We start from the raw sequence: 18,543 nt of genomic DNA, 5'->3' as shown, positions 1-18,543 counted from the left end.
CTACATGTGACCCCAGACCCACAGCAATGTGGTTGACTCTTAACTGCCCTCTGAAATGGCCAAGCAAGCCATTCAGTTGTCAAGAGCAATTAAGGATGGGCAACAAATGCTGGCCTTGCCAGCAATGCAAACATCCCATGAAAGAATTTTAAAAAGCTGTGAGAAGGACACAAAGAGGCTACATAAATATGTAGACAGGTTAAGTGAGCGGGCAACAAGGTGGCAGTTGGAGTATAATGTGGGGGAGTTTGAGGTTATTCACTTTGGTCATAAGAATAGAAAAGCAGAATACTTTTTAAAAGGCGTGAAACTTGTCAATGTTGATGTTCAGAGAGACTTGGGTTTACTTGTACAAGGAACACAGAAAGTTAACATGCAGATACAGCAAGCAATTAGGAAGGCAAATAGCATGTTGTCCTTTATTGCAAGGAGATTGGAGTACAAGAATAAATAACAATTGTACAGGGATTTGGTGAGACCACACCTGGAATACTGTGTGCAGTTTTGGTCTCCATAGCTAAGGAAGGATATACTTGCATTGGAGGCAATACAGTGAAGGTTCACTAGATTGGTCACTGGAATGAAAGAGATGGCCTATGATGAGAGGCTAAGTAAATTGGGTCTATATTTATTTATTTAGAAATACAGCACTGAAACAGGGCCTTCAGCCCACCAAGTCTGTGCCAACCATCAACCACCCATTTATACTAATCCTACATTAATCCCATATTCCTACCACATCCCCACCTTCTCTCAATTCCCCTACCTATACTAGGGACAATTTACAATGGCCAATTTATCCATCAGCCTGCAAGTCTTTGGTTGTGGGAGGAAACGCACACAGTCACAGGGAGAACTTGCAAAACTCCACACAGGCAGTACCCAGAATTGAACCCGGGTAGCTGGAGCTATGAGGCTGCGGTGCTAACCACTGTGCCGCCCATATTCTCTGGAGTTCAGAAGAATGAGAGGTGATTTCATTGAAACATACAAGATTCTGAAGGTGCTTGACAGGGTAGACACAGATGCTGTTTTCCCTGGCTGGGGAATCTACAACACAGGGGCACAATCTCAGGATAAGCAGCCGATCATTTAGGACTGAGATGAGCAGAAATTTCTTCACTCAAAAGGTTGCGAATCTTTGGAATTCTCTACCCCAGAGGGTTGTGGATGCTCCATTGTTGAATATATTTAAGGCTGGGAAAGACAGATTTTTGATCTCTCAGGGAACCAAGGAATATTTGGAGCAGGCGGGAAAGTGAAGTTGAAGCCTAAGATCAGCCGTGGTAGTATTGAATGGTGGAGCAGGCTTGATGGGCCGTATAGTCTACTCCTGCTCCGAAACGAACTCTTCAGATTTTAACACTGTAATTTTAATTTACTCATCTCTTAATTCAGTCACTTCACTAATTCTGAAACGTCTGGGGAGTGCTGTTCCAATTTGTGGATAATAATGGCCTTCATACAGTTACAGTACAGTAATACCTGAATGACCAGTGGGAGTGCCACAATTTCCGAAAGGCAGCAGCCTAACTTATTCCCCAGGTTCCTATTTGTCTTGTATCTCTGACAACCTCAAGGGCATGTTTTAACAGCTGTAGTGTTGTAGTGCTTTGAAATTGCAACTGCATTGTGAATTGTGTACTGTAGAGGCCACTGTAGAACACATATGCTAGCAAAGGGAAAGTGAAAGTAAAACAGAATAAAGTAGATAGGAACGTGATCCTGGATCCCTTATCACTGCGTTGCTGATCAATGTGGCGTTGTCTATGCCCAACCGACCACCGTTTGATGTGCATTCAGAGCAATCATCTGTATCCCCATGTTGGCAAAAGTGGCCAAGACATTTCGAAGGTGCAACGGCAGGCTTCGCAATCACAGATGACACAAGGAAAAAGGCCTTGCTTCTACACTAGGGAGGCAAAGAATTAGAAGACATATCTGAGCCACTTATACCTGAGTGAAATGACTACGACTCAGCAAAAGTGTGTTGATGAACGACATCATGCCCAAGAATGCACCATATATGAAACATAGAAACATAAAAAATAGGAGCAGGAGTAGGCAATTCACCAACATTGCACGCGATTGAAACAAAAAGCAACCAAATGTGACTTCAGTGATGTTGAACATGTCGAACAGGAAATCAAAACACAAATAATCAAAGGTTATCTCTCCAGTCAACTATGCTGAAAAGCACTTGAGAAAGACAAAAAGGTGTCAAAGCTGTTGGAGTTAGCAAGATCACTATCACTCTCTCAGTCCAGAGTTACTGAAGTTGAGTCTGCTAACGGTAACTACCACACTCCAATCTCAACTTCTGTGAACACTATTCATCGTTCTTGTGCCAGGAAACCACCTGAAAAGCAACAAAAGCCATCTCACAAACACAGTGTAAATATTCCACTCTGGCAATCTTTCCCACGCTGGACAGAGTGTCCTACTACTGGGAAACAGTGTAAATCCTGTGGAAAACCCAACCATTTTGCTTGTGTTTGTTGCTTATCAGCAAAATCAACTCCGAAGACCAATACCAACAGGAGGGTGCCATGTTTGCATACCACAGCAAAAAGGCGAGCGAATGTAACTAATGTAGAGGCAGACGACCCTGAACATACTTCAGTTCTCTCTCTCAGACATAGAAAACAGCCACATGTGAAAATGAGCAGTGGCTGCTCGGACGTAGATGCTCTTATAGACACAGGAGCATCTGTCAATGTCATGGGAGGCAAAACATTCAACCAACTTCAGATTGTCCCATTCTTTGCAAACCAGGGAATATGAACATTTTCCTTTACAACAGTGACAAACCACTGAAAATTCTCGGAACTTTTGAAACGTCAGTCTCATTCAAAGACACTAGAATGAAAGCTGTATTCTATGTCATAACTGGAGAATGTGACTTGTTTATCAGTTTCCACACGGTAACAGATCTGCACATGATTATAGTCACATATGTGATTCCTATGCATAACAAAAACATTTTTGAACTGTCTGCTGATCACTTCAGTGGTATCGGAAAACTGAAAGACGTTAAATGCGAACTGCATGTAGACTCTAATGTGCCCCGAGGTGCACATCAACGGCAACTAAAGCCTGGCTACCCGAACCGAACCTGGCCAAAACCGACTACACGTGTCGGGTTTGGGTCGGGTCGGGTCTATATTCTGTGTCCAGCATTCGGACTCAGGTCAGGTCAGGTTTGGGTGGCTGTGGTCATGTTTTGTTTTGTATTGTTTTCTTTTTAATCTATGTTTTGATGTGATTTTTTTCTGTACTAATAACATTTTTGATATTTTTGGGTTGGGTTGGGCATGAAAGAAAATTGAAGGGCTCAGGCCTGGGTCGAGTTCGGGTTGGCCGTGGTCGGTTCGGTCCCGGGTCAGGTTTTAATTTTATACCCGAGCTAGGCTTTAACAGCGACGAATACTATTTCATGTCAAGAGAAAGACAGAGGAGGAACTTCAATGCCTACTTGACATTGACATTATTGAAAAAGTTGGGGATGAGCCTACCCCTTGGGTCTCACCCTGCAAGTCATCAAGAAATACAACAGCGAGAGCCAGATTAGAAGCTGCGTTGATATGCAATCACCAAATCAAGCCATACAACAAAAAAGACAAGTGACACCAACAATCGATGATGTCATAGAGAAAGTGAATGGTGCCAAACCCTTTGTTAGACTTGACCTCAATGCAGGATACTATCAAATCGAGCTCGAAGAATCGAGATATCTTACTGTATTCTCTACTCACATCGGACTTTTCGGTACAAGAGGCTCAACTTTGGAGTCAGCTCAGCAGCTGAGGTATTTCAGCACTTGATCCAATATGCACTTCAAAGACTTGAAGGCTCGCTGAACATCAGTGATGGCCACACTGAAAAGGAACTCAAGACACGATTACATGCCTGTCCACAACATCTCAGAGAATGTAACCTCACCTTGAACAAAGACAAGTGCTTGTTTAATGAAAGCAGATTTGAATTCTTTGGTCATTTGTTCAGTGGTGAAGGAGTATCACCTGATCCATTGCAAACGCTGCAGATCCTACAAATGTGCAAGAAGTCTGGAATCTGTTAGGACTCATCACGTATTGCAGTCGCTTCAATCCTGACCTCGCTACACTATCTGTGCACCGCCCCCCACCCCTCCACCCCAACCACGCGATCTGAAAAAAGAAACCACCAAGTGGGAGTGCACTAAATCACACAAACAGGTGGTATATGAGATCAAACGATGTTTGTCATCAAGTTGTACAAATGCCTATTTTGACCCTGAGAAAACCACCCAGCTAGTCATGGATGCAAGCCCAGTTGACTTAGGTACAGTTCTCATTCAGAAAGACAAGACAGGAAACCCATCAATCATTGCAGTCGCAAGCAGATTGTTAACGCCTCTAGTGCAATGTTATTGAGAGAGAGAGAAGCGCTCTCAATCACATGGAGTATCTTACACTTTCATCTCTGCTTATATGGAAATGAGTTTACAGTAATAACCAATCATAGCCCACGCGTGATCTTGTTCAACAATCCACATAGCAAACCACCCACTCAAATAGAGTGGTGGACACTCACACTACAAGAGTATGAGTTCCATGTTGAGTATCAGCCAGACAGTCGACTGTCAATCCTACTAGTCGTGCGGAAAAGGTTGCTGAACAACATTTTATCAACGTAAACATAAATACGGTGCCAAAGTCACTAAAACTAGCTGGCATCAAAGCAGCAATAAGATGAAGCGTTGCAATTCTATATGAAGGCTATGGAATCACGAAACTGGAAATATGTGATCGAGAAAGCATCTACAAGCGAAACTGTTCACACACTAGAAGGTCTTCACAATGTTCAAAGTGAGCTCACTGTCACAACCACATCTGATCTCGTATTATGCATCTGTATTGTCATTCCACACTCATTGAGGGAATGTGTTGTTGATATTGCCCATGAAGGACACCAAGGAATTGTCAAAACCAAACAACTCTTTAGGGAAAAGGTATGGTTCCCAGGAATTGACCACATGGCAGAGCACAAATTCAATCAGTGTTTGCCATGTCAAGCAAAGCCACAATGTCAAATCTTCATGATTCTCTCAAGATGTCCAAACTACCTCCAGAACCATGGATTGAAGTTAATGTTGACTTCACAGACTTGCCCACAGGTGAACACCTGCTTGTTGTCACTGAGGACTACAGCTGATCCCCAATTGTGGAATTAGTTATGTCATCTTCTACGAAAGCAGTCATCCCAAAGCTTGACCAGATCTTCGCCTTGTCTGGAATCCCTCAAACAGTAAGAAATGACAATGGACCCCCATTCAACAGCGATGAATTCAGCAAATTCGCAAACTACCTTGAGTTCAGACATAGGAAAATTATACCCCATTGGCCAAAAGCTCATGGTGAATTGGAGAGATTTATGCAAATGTTGAAAAAAATGATATGTACAGTGTTGCGAAAGTACTTCCATTTTTTGTTAAATTTTGAGGACTTGTGTTTTAAAACTGAATAAAAGATTCCATAGATGCTGGAATTTATGTTTTTTTTTTAAATCATCAGAAGGTTTTTTGGACTTGTTTGCAAACAACAAGTACTGGCAGTCACCTATCTTCAGATAAATACCCAGCAGGGGCATTTTGCCTTGGAGAAGATGTTTTTTGCAGAGAAATGACAGGTCAAGATTTATAGGGGTTAGGAGACATGACTCTCGAGATTGTCCAAAACGAAACCAAAAACAGTCAGTTGGAGTCTGAAAAATCAACCTGAAGGACAAAACCCCAACTCAGCCTTTCCCATCTCTTTGAAAAGCCTGCCAGTTTCTCCACCTCTTTGAGAAGCTCTTAGAAGCAAGTGTAAGGAATGGAGAAATTGATAATACAGTCCTCCTGAAAGGCCTGCCTGAAACCCCGGTTGCCTCATTTCTCCTGAGACGCTGGAAAAACCTGCCGGATAAATCCCCGTGCCGCCTGACTGAATTACTCCAGAGAAAGATCCCAGTGACAGCCGTCTATGCGTATTTGGGATGCCAAACCAAAAAAAAGGACATCTGACATCTTTCCATATCTTCTCTTTTTTCTTCAAGAATTAGCAAGTATTTGGCCAAAGTATTCTTTTTTGGGTTTTTTTTTGTAAGAGAGCTGAAAAGAGAAAATCTCCATTTTTCAGGGTGTGTGTGTGTGTGTGTGTGTGTGTGTGTGTGTGTGTGTGTGTGTGTGTGTGTGTGTGTGTGTGTGTGTGTGTGTGTGTGTGTGTGTGTGTGTGTGTGGTCAAGGTAAAAGGGAGCTTTCATATTTAAATCTGTGTGTTAATGCTTTGCTTCATTACTGGCTATGTCTTGTTTTATAATAAACGGATATTATTATTAAAGAAACCTGGTTGGTGTATTTTATTCTGGGATAAAAATAGAGTCTATGATTGACCGTATCGGTAACTGAGTAAACATTTAAATATAACGTTGTGGCCTGTGGAGAAGTGGAACTCGAAATGAGAGTGCACTCTTCCCACCTTGGTCATAACAAGAGCTACAGCTGAGAAACAGTCATGGAAGCAAGAGCTTCGTAATTACAGAGCGACTTCTCACTTGACTACTGGGAAATCTCCAGCTACACTCATCTTTGCACATCCTATGTGCACACGTCTACCTGAGCTACCCTGCGGAACGAATGATTAACATTGAACGCGATCAAGAATAGAAGGACCGCATGAAGGTAAACGCAGAGCGAAACATGAAATTTACAGCTAGAGCTAAAGACTTGAGGTAAAGTACTTGTGAAATGTGATAGTCGTGTTGGAAAACAAACAACCCCTTATGACATCCAATTATTTGTTGTGACCAACACAAAAGGATCAATGATCACGGCTAAGCACAGATCACAAATCATCAAAACACCACTCGAAGCATTGAATCCGACTCCGATATCGACACCTCAGATGAAGAACATGAGTCACATGAGACTGCACCTGATGTCAGACGATATCCTACACTTGAGAGAAAATGCCCACCATACTTAAGTGAATTTGGCCGGGATTTAACCCTTGGTGGACGGGAGCTGGCCACCAACTGAAAAGTCAGTGGAGAACCCGCTGCTGCCTGGCCTGAAGATCCAACCCATATTTTGCAGGTCCCAATCTTTAATTGCTCTGAGGCGGGACTTCCACCCACCTGAGGCAGGAAATCCAGCCTAATAGAGCTGCTGACCAATCAGCGGGCCAGTAGCTCTTAGTCCCAGCAGCACCACTGGGAGAGGTGGCCACTGCTGGGACTGCAGCTCAGCTTGAAGAAGATGATGTTAGGGAGCCCTGGACCTAAGGTAAGATTTTGTTGCCTCGCCAGGGGTGATCGGTCGGCCCCGGCATGGCAAGGGTGGTCGATTGGTAGGACGGGGGCCTGTTGAGTGTTGGGAGTGGTTGGGGCAGTGGGGGCAGCCCTCCATCACGCACAGGGTGCCTGATCAGGAGGCCCCCCCCCCACCCCACAGGCCATCAGAAAGCTGCCTGCTATTGTCAGGTGGCTTTTCTCGGGCCTGGGGTGCCCGCTTGCCACAGGTAAAATCCCTGAATGGTCTGGGGCAGGCGGGCCATTTCTCACCGCCGCCGCCCTGCATAAAGTGCCCCCCCCCCGAGCCTCCTGCTCCATTTAATACCACCCCCCACCCCCCCCGCACCACCACCATCCCGCTCTTTGGGAGGCATAAAATTCAGCCCTATGTTACAAAGTCAACTATCTACGTGTAAGTTTATTGTTTACATTTTGGAAACAAACCATTGAAACATGATACGTCTCTCATTTACTATGAAGGGGAGGGTTGTCGTGTTGTAATGTTTTGTAATTGCAATTGCATTGTGTACTCTACAGGCTGCTGTAGAACACACATGCTAGCAAAGGGAAAGTGAAAGTAAAACAGAATAAAAAAGACTCCATTATGCTGAACAGCTTGCTGCCTCTGTCTCAATCTCTGCCTCACATCTTTTACCAAACTCAGCTAAATCTCACTCAGGTCCCAAGAACATCAAAACAGCTGTCATTCTCATGGGAGGAGTAAATTCCAGTCCTGGTCTGGTTATGAGTGACAGCTCATTGTACACACCCAGTGACTATGTGGAAAATATGGTATGGCTGAAATTATAACTGATCCACCAGTTAGATTGCAGATTTTCCAGTATGTTCAGAAATACAAATAGCTCCCAACACTGCCCAATTGAGACTTACCGTTGGCAAGGGCAAATCTCCCGATTAGGCATGCTGGTGCCAATATTTAACTCAGCTTTACCAAAAATGAATGTAAAGGGCTGATGTGTGAGCTGTGCTGATCAGAAAATTCATCCTAGGATCCCATTTTCTTGCATTCACCATCAGAGAGCAAATTGATTTCATTATCGGCTGTCAATACAGTTACTGTACCGTTTAACTTTGTTTAATCTCTGAATGCAGTCCGCTGCCAGCCTCTCTGTTGGTTGGGTCTCGAGGAACCTCTTCACGTGAGGCAGCAACACGTTACTGGGAGAGAACAGCCCAGTGCATAGCCAGAGGAGCTGCCAGCCAAAATCGATACTGTACCTGTGAGTCAGAAGCAGAGAGAACACCCATCAGCATATCAGACCACCAGTTGGCTGTTTACAACAATCCAACAGCTTTCTTTCTAATCCCAGCCCACAAAGCACTCAATTTAATCAATTTCACATTTGCTATTTATTTCCCATCCCCCATTGCCCTTGAGAAGACAGTGGACCTTCTCTTTGAACCTCTGCAGTCCATGTGGTAAAGATGCTCTCATGATGGTGTTCAGTGGGAAATCCCAGTATTTGGAGAGAATGGTGCTCCTATGGTATTGGTGCTTGCCCTTGGCGATAGAGATGGGCTGGCGAGGTGCTGTAACACTGACTTTTTGACCACTGGCCTGCTCCCTTCAAAGAGGGTCCCCGCTGGGAGCTTGGAATCAGTAGATTTACTCTCTAGTCTTAGACAAAGGCCTCTGCAACTAGGTTGCCAGCTCTGGTTGGATATATTCCAAGAGGTTTCATCACATGACCTCCTCAATTTTCTATTATTGAGCCTATCATTTTTCTCCTGGGTTGCTCGCAGCAGTGTTTGGAAGGTTAATCTTTAATTCCTGGAGACTCCAGGGCAAACAACAAGCAACCAACGATTTATATAGTATAGTTGTTTAGTAGTACAGAACTTGAGTATTACTGAAAATAGAGACATGTTGACGGAGCTTTTCGTCTTGCACTCATCAGGACAATCGCAAGAATACCAATGTAAGGGAAAACAACAACTTATACTGCATGAGACGAGAGTGCTAATTGGTTGGAAGGTGAACTCTGATTGGTCGAGGCATTCACCGTAAACTGGTGCATTCTCCATGGCAACGCCTGTACCAATTATGTTTTCCCCTACATTGGTTATTCTTGCATATTGTCCTGATGAGTGCACGATGAAAAGCTTCAACAACATGTCTCTATTTTAATTTATATAGTATTTATAAAGCCCCTTTAACATAGTAAAATCTCCCAAGGTGCTTCATAGGAACGTTATCAAACAAAATTTGACACCAAGCCCCATGAGGAGATATCAGGACAGGTGACCAACAGGTTGGTCAAAGTGGCAGGTTTGGAGGAGCAGAGAGAGATAGAAAGGCTGGATAGGTTTAGAGAGGGAATTCCAGAGCTTAGGGCCAAGGCAGCTAATGGCATGGCCTCCAATGGTGGAGCAATTAAAATTAGGGATGCGATGGGCCAGAATTAGGTAAGCACAGATATCTTGGAGGGTTTTGGGGCTGGAGGAGGTTACAGAGATAGGGAGGGGCAAGGCCATGGGGGATTTGTAAACAAGGATGCAAATTTTAAAATCGAGGTGTTGCCAGATGGGTCAGCGAGCACAAGGCTGATGGGTGAATGGGACTTGCTGCAAGGTAGGATACAGGCAGCATAATTTTGAATGAGCTGAAGTTTATGGAGGGTGGAAGAGGGGAGGCCAGCCAGGAGAGCACTGAAAAAGTCAAGTCTGGAGGTAAAAGGGCATGGATGAGGATTTCAGCAGCAGATGACCCAAGGCAGGAGCAGAGTTGGGTGATGTTATGGAGCTGGAAATAGATGGTCATGGGATGGAGCAGATATGTGTTGGGAAGTTCATCTCAGGGCCAAATACAACATCAAGATTGCAAACAGTCTGGTTCAGTCTCAGACGGTTTCAAGGGAGAGAGATGGGTCAATGGCTAGGGAACAGAGTTTGTGGTGGAGTCTGAAGACAATGGCTTCGGACTTCCCAACATTTAGTTGGAGGAAAGTTCTGCTCATCCAGGACCGAATGTCAGACAAGCCACGTGACAAATCAAAGACAGTGGAGGGGTCAAGAGAGGTGATAGTGGGGTAGAGCTGGGTGTTGTCAGCGTACACATGGAAACTGAAACTCTGTTTTTGGATGATGTCGCAGCATGTAGATGAGAAATAGAAGGGGGTCAAGTATAGATCCTTGGGGGCACCAGAGGTAAAGGTAGAAGAGTGGGAAGAGAAGCCATTGTAGTTGATTCTTTGGCTACAACTGGATAGATAAAAATGGAACCAGGCGAGAGCTGTTCCATCCAACTGGAGGCAGGGGAACATAGGAGCAGGAGTAGGCCATTCAGCCCATCGAGCCTGCCCTGCCATTCAAGGTGATCATGGATGATCTTCCACTTCGATGCCTTTTTCCCACACTATCCCCATAGAAGGGCTTAAGGTAACAGTTTGTCGCGTAGAGACCCAGGGTTATCTTTGCATTCCAGAACGAACATGGAAAAGTGAGCAGTGTTGGCAGAGGAGAACAGGACCTGATACTGCTTTACGTGGTCTAGCCAGAACTGGAGATGAATAACTAAACAAGTTGTCTACCATAAATGTTCAAGTATGTGTCCCTTGTCCCTTGAAAGAAAGAATTGCATTTATATAGCACTTTACACAACCACATGGTGTCTCAATGTGCTTTACAGCCAATGAAGTACTATTTTGGAGTATAATCACTGTTGTAATGTAGAAAATGCAGCAGCCAATTTGCGCACAGCAAGCTCCCACAAACAGTAACATGATAGTGACCAGATAATCTGTTTCTGTGGTATTGGTTGAGGTGTAAATATTGGTCAGGACATCGGGGAGAACTCTCCCCCTCTTATTTGAAATGTGCCATGGGATCTTATACATCCATCTGAGAGGGAAGACAGGACCTCAGCTTAACATCTCATCTGAAAGACAGTACCTGTGACAGTGCAGCACTCCCTCAGCACTGCACTGGAGAGTCAGCTTTTGATTTTTGTGATTAAGTCCTTGGAGTGGTACGCAGAGGCAAGAGCACTGCCACTGAGCCACAGGTGACAGCTTGGACTTAAGGGAGTGGAAATGAAATCTGTACCAGGGCGAATGACCAAGGTGAGAAAGTTTAATGGGGACAAAGGCGTAAAAGATGGAGGTGAGGTTGTGATTGAGAAGATAATCGCAGAAACGTTGTGGTGAATGGAGGGCCAAAGGCTAGAGTGTTAGGATTTTGAAAGGGAAATTGTAAGTGATTTGGAAAGCGTTTTATCCAGAAGGAAGGGGAGTTGGCCAGGGGAAGGGAGATGTGGCAGCTGATGGATACAAGGAAGTGATCAGAGATGGCATTATCTCTGATTAACGCAACTACATGTGTCGGGTTCGGGTCGGGTCGGGCATTTAAAAAATTAAAGGACTCGGGCCCGGGTCAGGTTTTAATTTTATACCTGAGCCAGGCTTTACCCTAGAAGAGTCCACAGGATCACCGGTGGGAGGGGTGAATGGGAAGAGAGTGAGAGTGGTAAAATTAGTCCCCAGTGGGTGTGCTGGGCAGGAAAGTCGGCGAGAGAATAGTATGGGGCAGTTGGGGTTGCTACTCGTAAGAAGGCAGCAACAAGTCCTTCGATGAGCCCTTCGGAGGATGCCAAGAGAAGCACAGAAGGAAGACGTGGGCTTATAAAGAGAGAGCCAAGACTGGGATGGTGGCAAGAGAGCAGAAAGATCGTGGAGTACTGAAGGGTTAGGGTAGGGATTTGGGAGAGCAGAGTACCCGAGAGTGGAGACATCAAAGGAGGCATGATGACAGGAGAGTGTGATCTAGGAAGGGTAAAGAGAAAAGAAAAAAAAGGAATTAAAAAAAGGGGGAATAGGAATAGTGGGCTCAGATGTTTACTGGCAACCAAAATGTACACACAAATAAACACAAGGAAACTCAAGTTACATAGGTATGCTTACATAGTAAGATTAGGATAGATAGGTCCTGGTATTAAATCCCAGATTTGCTGGCCCTACCTGTGACCAATGTCAAATGGGCAGTTATTGAGGCACACAGATTGTAAATTTGCTATACATCTTACAAAATACAGCAACCAAGCCGTACAAGGTGCGTTTATAACACTGGCCTTGCCCCTCTACACACAGCCCACACACACACTGTTTGAGGCACAGTGAGGTGGGGAGGTGTTCAGTGCACCAGTTCACTGAGACACTCTCAGAGTGATGGAGCAGCAGATGACTCATGACCCAGAAGCAGTGTTTGGCCCTCAGGCTCCAAGAGCTGGACTTTTACCTGTTACAGTTATCAGTCAGCTGCTTCACAATCTGACAATAGATCTCGTCCACTAGTGATTCCTCTTGTAGTGCTCCAGAGAATATCTGATCAGTCAGCTCGGTGCCAGACCTGGTCACTTTCCCCGGGTAATCTCCCATATATTTCATTATGGGTGAGATGCTGGTTAAGGAAATTAGAGAGATAAAAACAAGCCACAGACAAGTTGGAGAAAATGCATGTGCTTGGTTTTGGGGGCAGACATTGATACTTCCCTTGTCTTTAAACTGGGGCCAAGCTGATCTGGTCTGAGATTAACCTCCATGTTGGAATGAGGAAACTGCCCAACTCTTCACCTCAGCCTGCTGGACATGAATACAATCCCACTTTCCCCAAGATCAACTCACACAGAGTATAACTCCTCAATGTTAACTGCAACATTCCTGCCATTAAACCAGACTACTTCAGCCCCTTGAGCCTGTTGCACCATTCAATTAGATCACAATTGATCAGTATCTGAATCTGAATCTGGTAAATCTCAGTTTTAAAATTTACAGCCTCAACAGCTTTTTAGGGAGAGAGTTCCAGATTTCCACTACCATTTATGTGAAAGAGTGCTTCCTGACATCACTCTTAAACAGCCGAGATCTAATTTTGAGGTTAACTAACTGCAGAAAGGGAGTCTGGTGACAAACACAGGTGGGCTATTCATTGATAGTGATCATTACCTATTTATTTATTGATACAGCACTGAAACAGGCCCTTCAGCCCACCGAGTCTGTGCCGACCAACAACCACCCATTTATACGAACCCTACAGTAATCCCATATTCCCTATCACCTCCCTACACTAGGGGCAATTTACAACAGCCAATTTACCTATCACCTGCAAGTCTTTGGATGTGGGAGGAAACCGGAGCACCAGGCGAAAACCCACGCAGACACAAGGAGAACTTGCAAACTCCACACAGGCAGGCAGTACCCAGAATCGAACCCGGGTTCCTGGAGCAGTGAGGCTGCAGTGCTAACCACTGCGCCACTGTGCGTCACAACCTATGTCAGAGATTAAAGCTGCACACTGTTGACACGGGATTCCCTCAGCATTGATACTGTGTCAGTCAAGGGAGCACTCACACTGGGGGAGTATGAACCTTGGGGCATAGGAGACTATAGAAACTTGGCACTTTGTAATGTCAGAAAGGCTATACTCTACTATCCAATCTGGGAAGCAGTGAGAAAGACGCTTGAGGAGCAGGACTGAGAGATGAAGAATCTTAGCTGGAATAGGATCTGACCGTTGCTGAGGTCAGCTGGTTCCATCCAGGGACAGCGAGGGTCCTTAGACAGGTTCACCATTGTGTTCCGCTTTTATCCGTCTGTTTATTGGGGTTTTACAGAAAGGATTGCAGGAGTCTAGTTGGAATATAAACAGTCTGGTCTGAATATCAGCCTGTGTATATACACGTCTGGGCTGTATACCAGCCTGTGTTTATAAAACCTGGTCTGGATGTCAGCCTGTGAATAGACAGACCATTCTAGATATCAGCCTGTGTGTTTACAGACCAGTCTGGATATCAGCCAGTGTTTATACAGACCGATCTGGATATCAGCCTGTGTTTATACAGACCAATCTGGATATCAGCCTGTGTTTATACAGCCCAATCTGGATATCAGCCTGTGTTTATACAGACCAAACTGGATATCAGCCTGTGTTTATACAGGTCTGGGCTGGATATCAGCCTGCGTTTATACAGACCGATCTGGATATCAGCCTGTGTTTATATAGACCGATCTGGATTTTAGCCTGTGTTTATACAGGTCTGGGCTGGATATCAGCCTGTGTTTATACAGGTCTGGGCTGGATATCAGCCTGTGTTTATACAGACTGATCTGGATACCAGCCTGTGTTTATACAGACAGATCTGGATACCAGCCTGTGTTTATACAGACCAATCTGGACATCAGCCAGTGTTTATACAGACAGATCTGGATATCAGCCAGTGTTTATACAGACCAATCTGGATATCAGCCTGTGTTTATACAGACCAATCTGGATATCAGCCTGTGTTTGTACACCCTGATCTGGACATCAGCCTGTGTTTATACAGGTCTGGGCTGGACATCAGCCTGTGTTTATACAGACCAATCTGGACATCAGCCTGTGTTTATACAGGTCTGGGCTGGACATCAGCCTGTGTTTATACAGACCAATCTGGACATCAGCCTGTGTTTATACAGACCGATCTGGATATCAGCCTGTGTTTATAGAGACTGATCTGGATACCAGCCTGTGTTTATACAGACAGATCTGGATACCAGCCTGTGTTTATACAGACCAATCTGGACATCAGCCTGTGTTTATACAGGTCTGGGCTGGATATCAGCCTGTGTTTATACAGACCGATCTGGATATCAGCCTGTGTTTATACAGACCGATCTGGATATCAGCCTGTGTTTATACAGACCGATCTGGATATCAGCCTGTGTTTATACAGACCGATCTGGATATCAGCCTGTGTTTATACAGACCAAACTGGATATCAGCCAGTGTTTATACAGGTCTGGGCTGGATATCAGCCTGCGTTTATACAGACCGATCTGGATATCAGCCTGTGTTTATATAGACCGATCTGGATTTTAGCCTGTGTTTATACAGGTCTGGGCTGGATATCAGCCTGTGTTTATACAGACTGATCTGAATACCAGCCTGTGTTTATACAGACAGATCTGGATACCAGCCTGTGTTTATACAGACCAATCTGGACATCAGCCAGTGTTTATACAGACCGATCTGGATATCAGCCAGTGTTTATACAGACCAATCTGGATATCAGCCTGTGTTTATACAGACCAAACTGGATATCAGCCTGTGTTTATACAGGTCTGGGCTGGATATCAGCCTGCGTTTATACAGACCGATCTGGATATCAGCCTGTGTTTATACAGACCAATCTGGATATCAGCCTGTGTTTATACAGCCCAATCTGGATATCAGCCTGTGTTTATACAGACCAAACTGGATATCAGCCTGTGTTTATACAGGTCTGGGCTGGATATCAGCCTGCGTTTATACAGACCGATCTGGATATCAGCCTGTGTTTATATAGACCGATCTGGATTTTAGCCTGTGTTTATACAGGTCTGGGCTGGATATCAGCCTGTGTTTATACAGGTCTGGGCTGGATATCAGCCTGTGTTTATACAGACTGATCTGGATACCAGCCTGTGTTTATACAGACAGATCTGGATACCAGCCTGTGTTTATACAGACCAATCTGGACATCAGCCAGTGTTTATACAGACAGATCTGGATATCAGCCAGTGTTTATACAGACCAATCTGGATATCAGCCTGTGTTTATACAGACCAATCTGGATATCAGCCTGTGTTTGTACACCCTGATCTGGACATCAGCCTGTGTTTATACAGGTCTGGGCTGGACATCAGCCTGTGTTTATACAGACCAATCTGGACATCAGCCTGTGTTTATACAGGTCTGGGCTGGACATCAGCCTGTGTTTATACAGACCAATCTGGACATCAGCCTGTGTTTATACAGACCGATCTGGATATCAGCCTGTGTTTATAGAGACTGATCTGGATACCAGCCTGTGTTTATACAGACAGATCTGGATACCAGCCTGTGTTTATACAGACCAATCTGGACATCAGCCTGTGTTTATACAGGTCTGGGCTGGATATCAGCCTGTGTTTATACAGACCGATCTGGATATCAGCCTGTGTTTATACAGACCGATCTGGATATCAGCCTGTGTTTATACAGACCGATCTGGATATCAGCCTGTGTTTATACAGACCAAACTGGATATCAGCCAGTGTTTATACAGGTCTGGGCTGGATATCAGCCTGCGTTTATACAGACCGATCTGGATATCAGCCTGTGTTTATATAGACCGATCTGGATTTTAGCCTGTGTTTATACAGGTCTGGGCTGGATATCAGCCTGTGTTTATACAGACTGATCTGAATACCAGCCTGTGTTTATACAGACAGATCTGGATACCAGCCTGTGTTTATACAGACCAATCTGGACATCAGCCAGTGTTTATACAGACCGATCTGGATATCAGCCAGTGTTTATACAGACCAATCTGGATATCAGCCTGTGTTTATACAGACCAATCTGGATATCAGCCTGTGTTTATACACCCCGATCTGGACATCAGCCTGTGTTTATACAGGTCTGGGCTGGACATCAGCCTGTGTTTATACAGACCAATCTGGACATCAGCCTGTGTTTATACAGACCAATCTGGATATCAGCCTGTGTTTATACAGACTGATCTGGATATCAGCCTGTGTTTATACAGACCAAACTGGATATCAGCCTGTGTTTATACAGACCAATCTGGATATCAGCCTGTGTTTATACACCCCGATCTGGACATCAGCCTGTGTTTATACAGGTCTGGGCTGGATATCAGCCTGTGTTTATACAGACCGATCTGGATATCAGCCTGTGTTTATACAGACCGATCTGGATATCAGCCTGTGTTTATACAGACCAATCTGGATATCAGCCTGTGTTTATACAGACCAATCTGGATATCAGCCTGTGTTTATGCAGACCAATCTGGATATCAGCCTGTGTTTATACAGCCCAATCTGGATATCAGCCTGTGTTTATACAGGTCGGGCTGGATATCAGCCTGTGTTTATACAGGTCTGGGCTGGATATCAGCCTGCGTTTATACAGACCGATCTGGATATCAGCCTGTGTTTATATAGACCGATCTGGATTTTAGCCTGTGTTTATACAGGTCTGGGCTGGATATCAGCCTGTGTTTATACAGGTCTGGGCTGGATATCAGCCTGTGTTTATACAGACTGATCTGGATACCAGCCTGTGTTTATACAGACAGATCTGGATACCAGCCTGTGTTTATACAGACCAATCTGGACATCAGCCTGTGTTTATACAGACCGATCTGGATATCAGCCAGTGTTTATACAGACCAATCTGGATATCAGCCTGTGTTTATACAGACCAATCTGGATATCAGCCTGTGTTTATACACCCCGATCTGGACATCAGCCTGTGTTTATACAGGTCTGGGCTGGATATCAGCCTGTGTTTATACAGACTGGTCTGGATCTCAGCCTGTGTTTATACAGACCAGTCTGGATATCAGCCAGTGTTTATACAGACCAGTTTGGATATCAGCCAGTGTTTATACAGACCGATCTGGATATCAGCCAGTGTTTATACAGGTCTGGGCTGGATATCAGCCTGTGTTTATACAGACCGATCTGGATATCAGCCTGTGTTTATACAGACCAATCTGGATATCAGCCTGTGTTTATACAGACCGGTCTGGATATCAGCCTGTGTTTATACACCCCTATCTGGACATCAGCCTGTGTTTATACACCCCGATCTGGACATCAGCCTGTGTTTATACACCCCGATCTGGACATCAGCCTGTGTTTATACAGACCAATCTGGACATCAGCCTGTGTTTATACAGACCAATCTGGATATCAGCCTGTGCTTATACAGACCAATCTGGATATCAGCCTGTGTTTATACAGACCAATCTGGATATCAGCCTTTGTTTATACAGACCAATCTGGATATCAGCCTGTGCTTATACAGACCAATCTGGATATCAGCCTGTGTTTATACAGACCGATCTGGATATCAGCCTGTGTTTATACAGGTCTGGGCTGGATATCAGCCTGTGTGTATACAGACCAGTCTGGATATCAGCCTGTGTTTATACAGCCCAATCTGGATATCAGCCTGTGTTTATACAGACCGATCTGGATATCAGCCTGTGTTTATATAGACCGATCTGGATTTTAGCCTGTGTTTATACAGGTCTGGGCTGGATATCAGCCTGTGTTTATACAGGTCTTGGCTGGATATCAGCCTGTGTTTATACAGACTGTTCTGGATACCAGCCTGTGTTTATACAGACAGATCTGGATACCAGCCTGTGTTTATACAGACCAATCTGGACATCAGCCTGTGATT

At 44.6% G+C, this 18,543-nt stretch overlaps 1 protein-coding gene across 2 annotated transcripts in view; it reads right to left on the bottom strand.

The window, feature by feature from the left end:
- LOC137375134 (unconventional myosin-VIIa-like) overlaps positions 1-18,543 on the bottom strand; it is a 348,920-nt gene that overhangs the window by 147,709 nt on the left and 182,668 nt on the right. For both annotated transcript variants that reach the window (XM_068041805.1, XM_068041806.1), the window contains exons 38-39: positions 12,568-12,721; positions 8,398-8,553 (exon numbers count right to left, since the gene is read on the bottom strand). In XM_068041805.1, coding sequence (XP_067897906.1) covers positions 8,398-8,553; positions 12,568-12,721 — 310 coding nt within the window. The remainder of the gene's footprint in view (positions 1-8,397; positions 8,554-12,567; positions 12,722-18,543) is intronic.

Source organism: Heterodontus francisci, chromosome 11, assembly GCF_036365525.1.
Source record: "Heterodontus francisci isolate sHetFra1 chromosome 11, sHetFra1.hap1, whole genome shotgun sequence".
Lineage (NCBI taxonomy): Eukaryota > Metazoa > Chordata > Chondrichthyes > Heterodontiformes > Heterodontidae > Heterodontus > Heterodontus francisci.
Note: the sequence above shows the minus strand (reverse complement) of the source record. Positions and strands in the feature narration are given on the sequence as shown.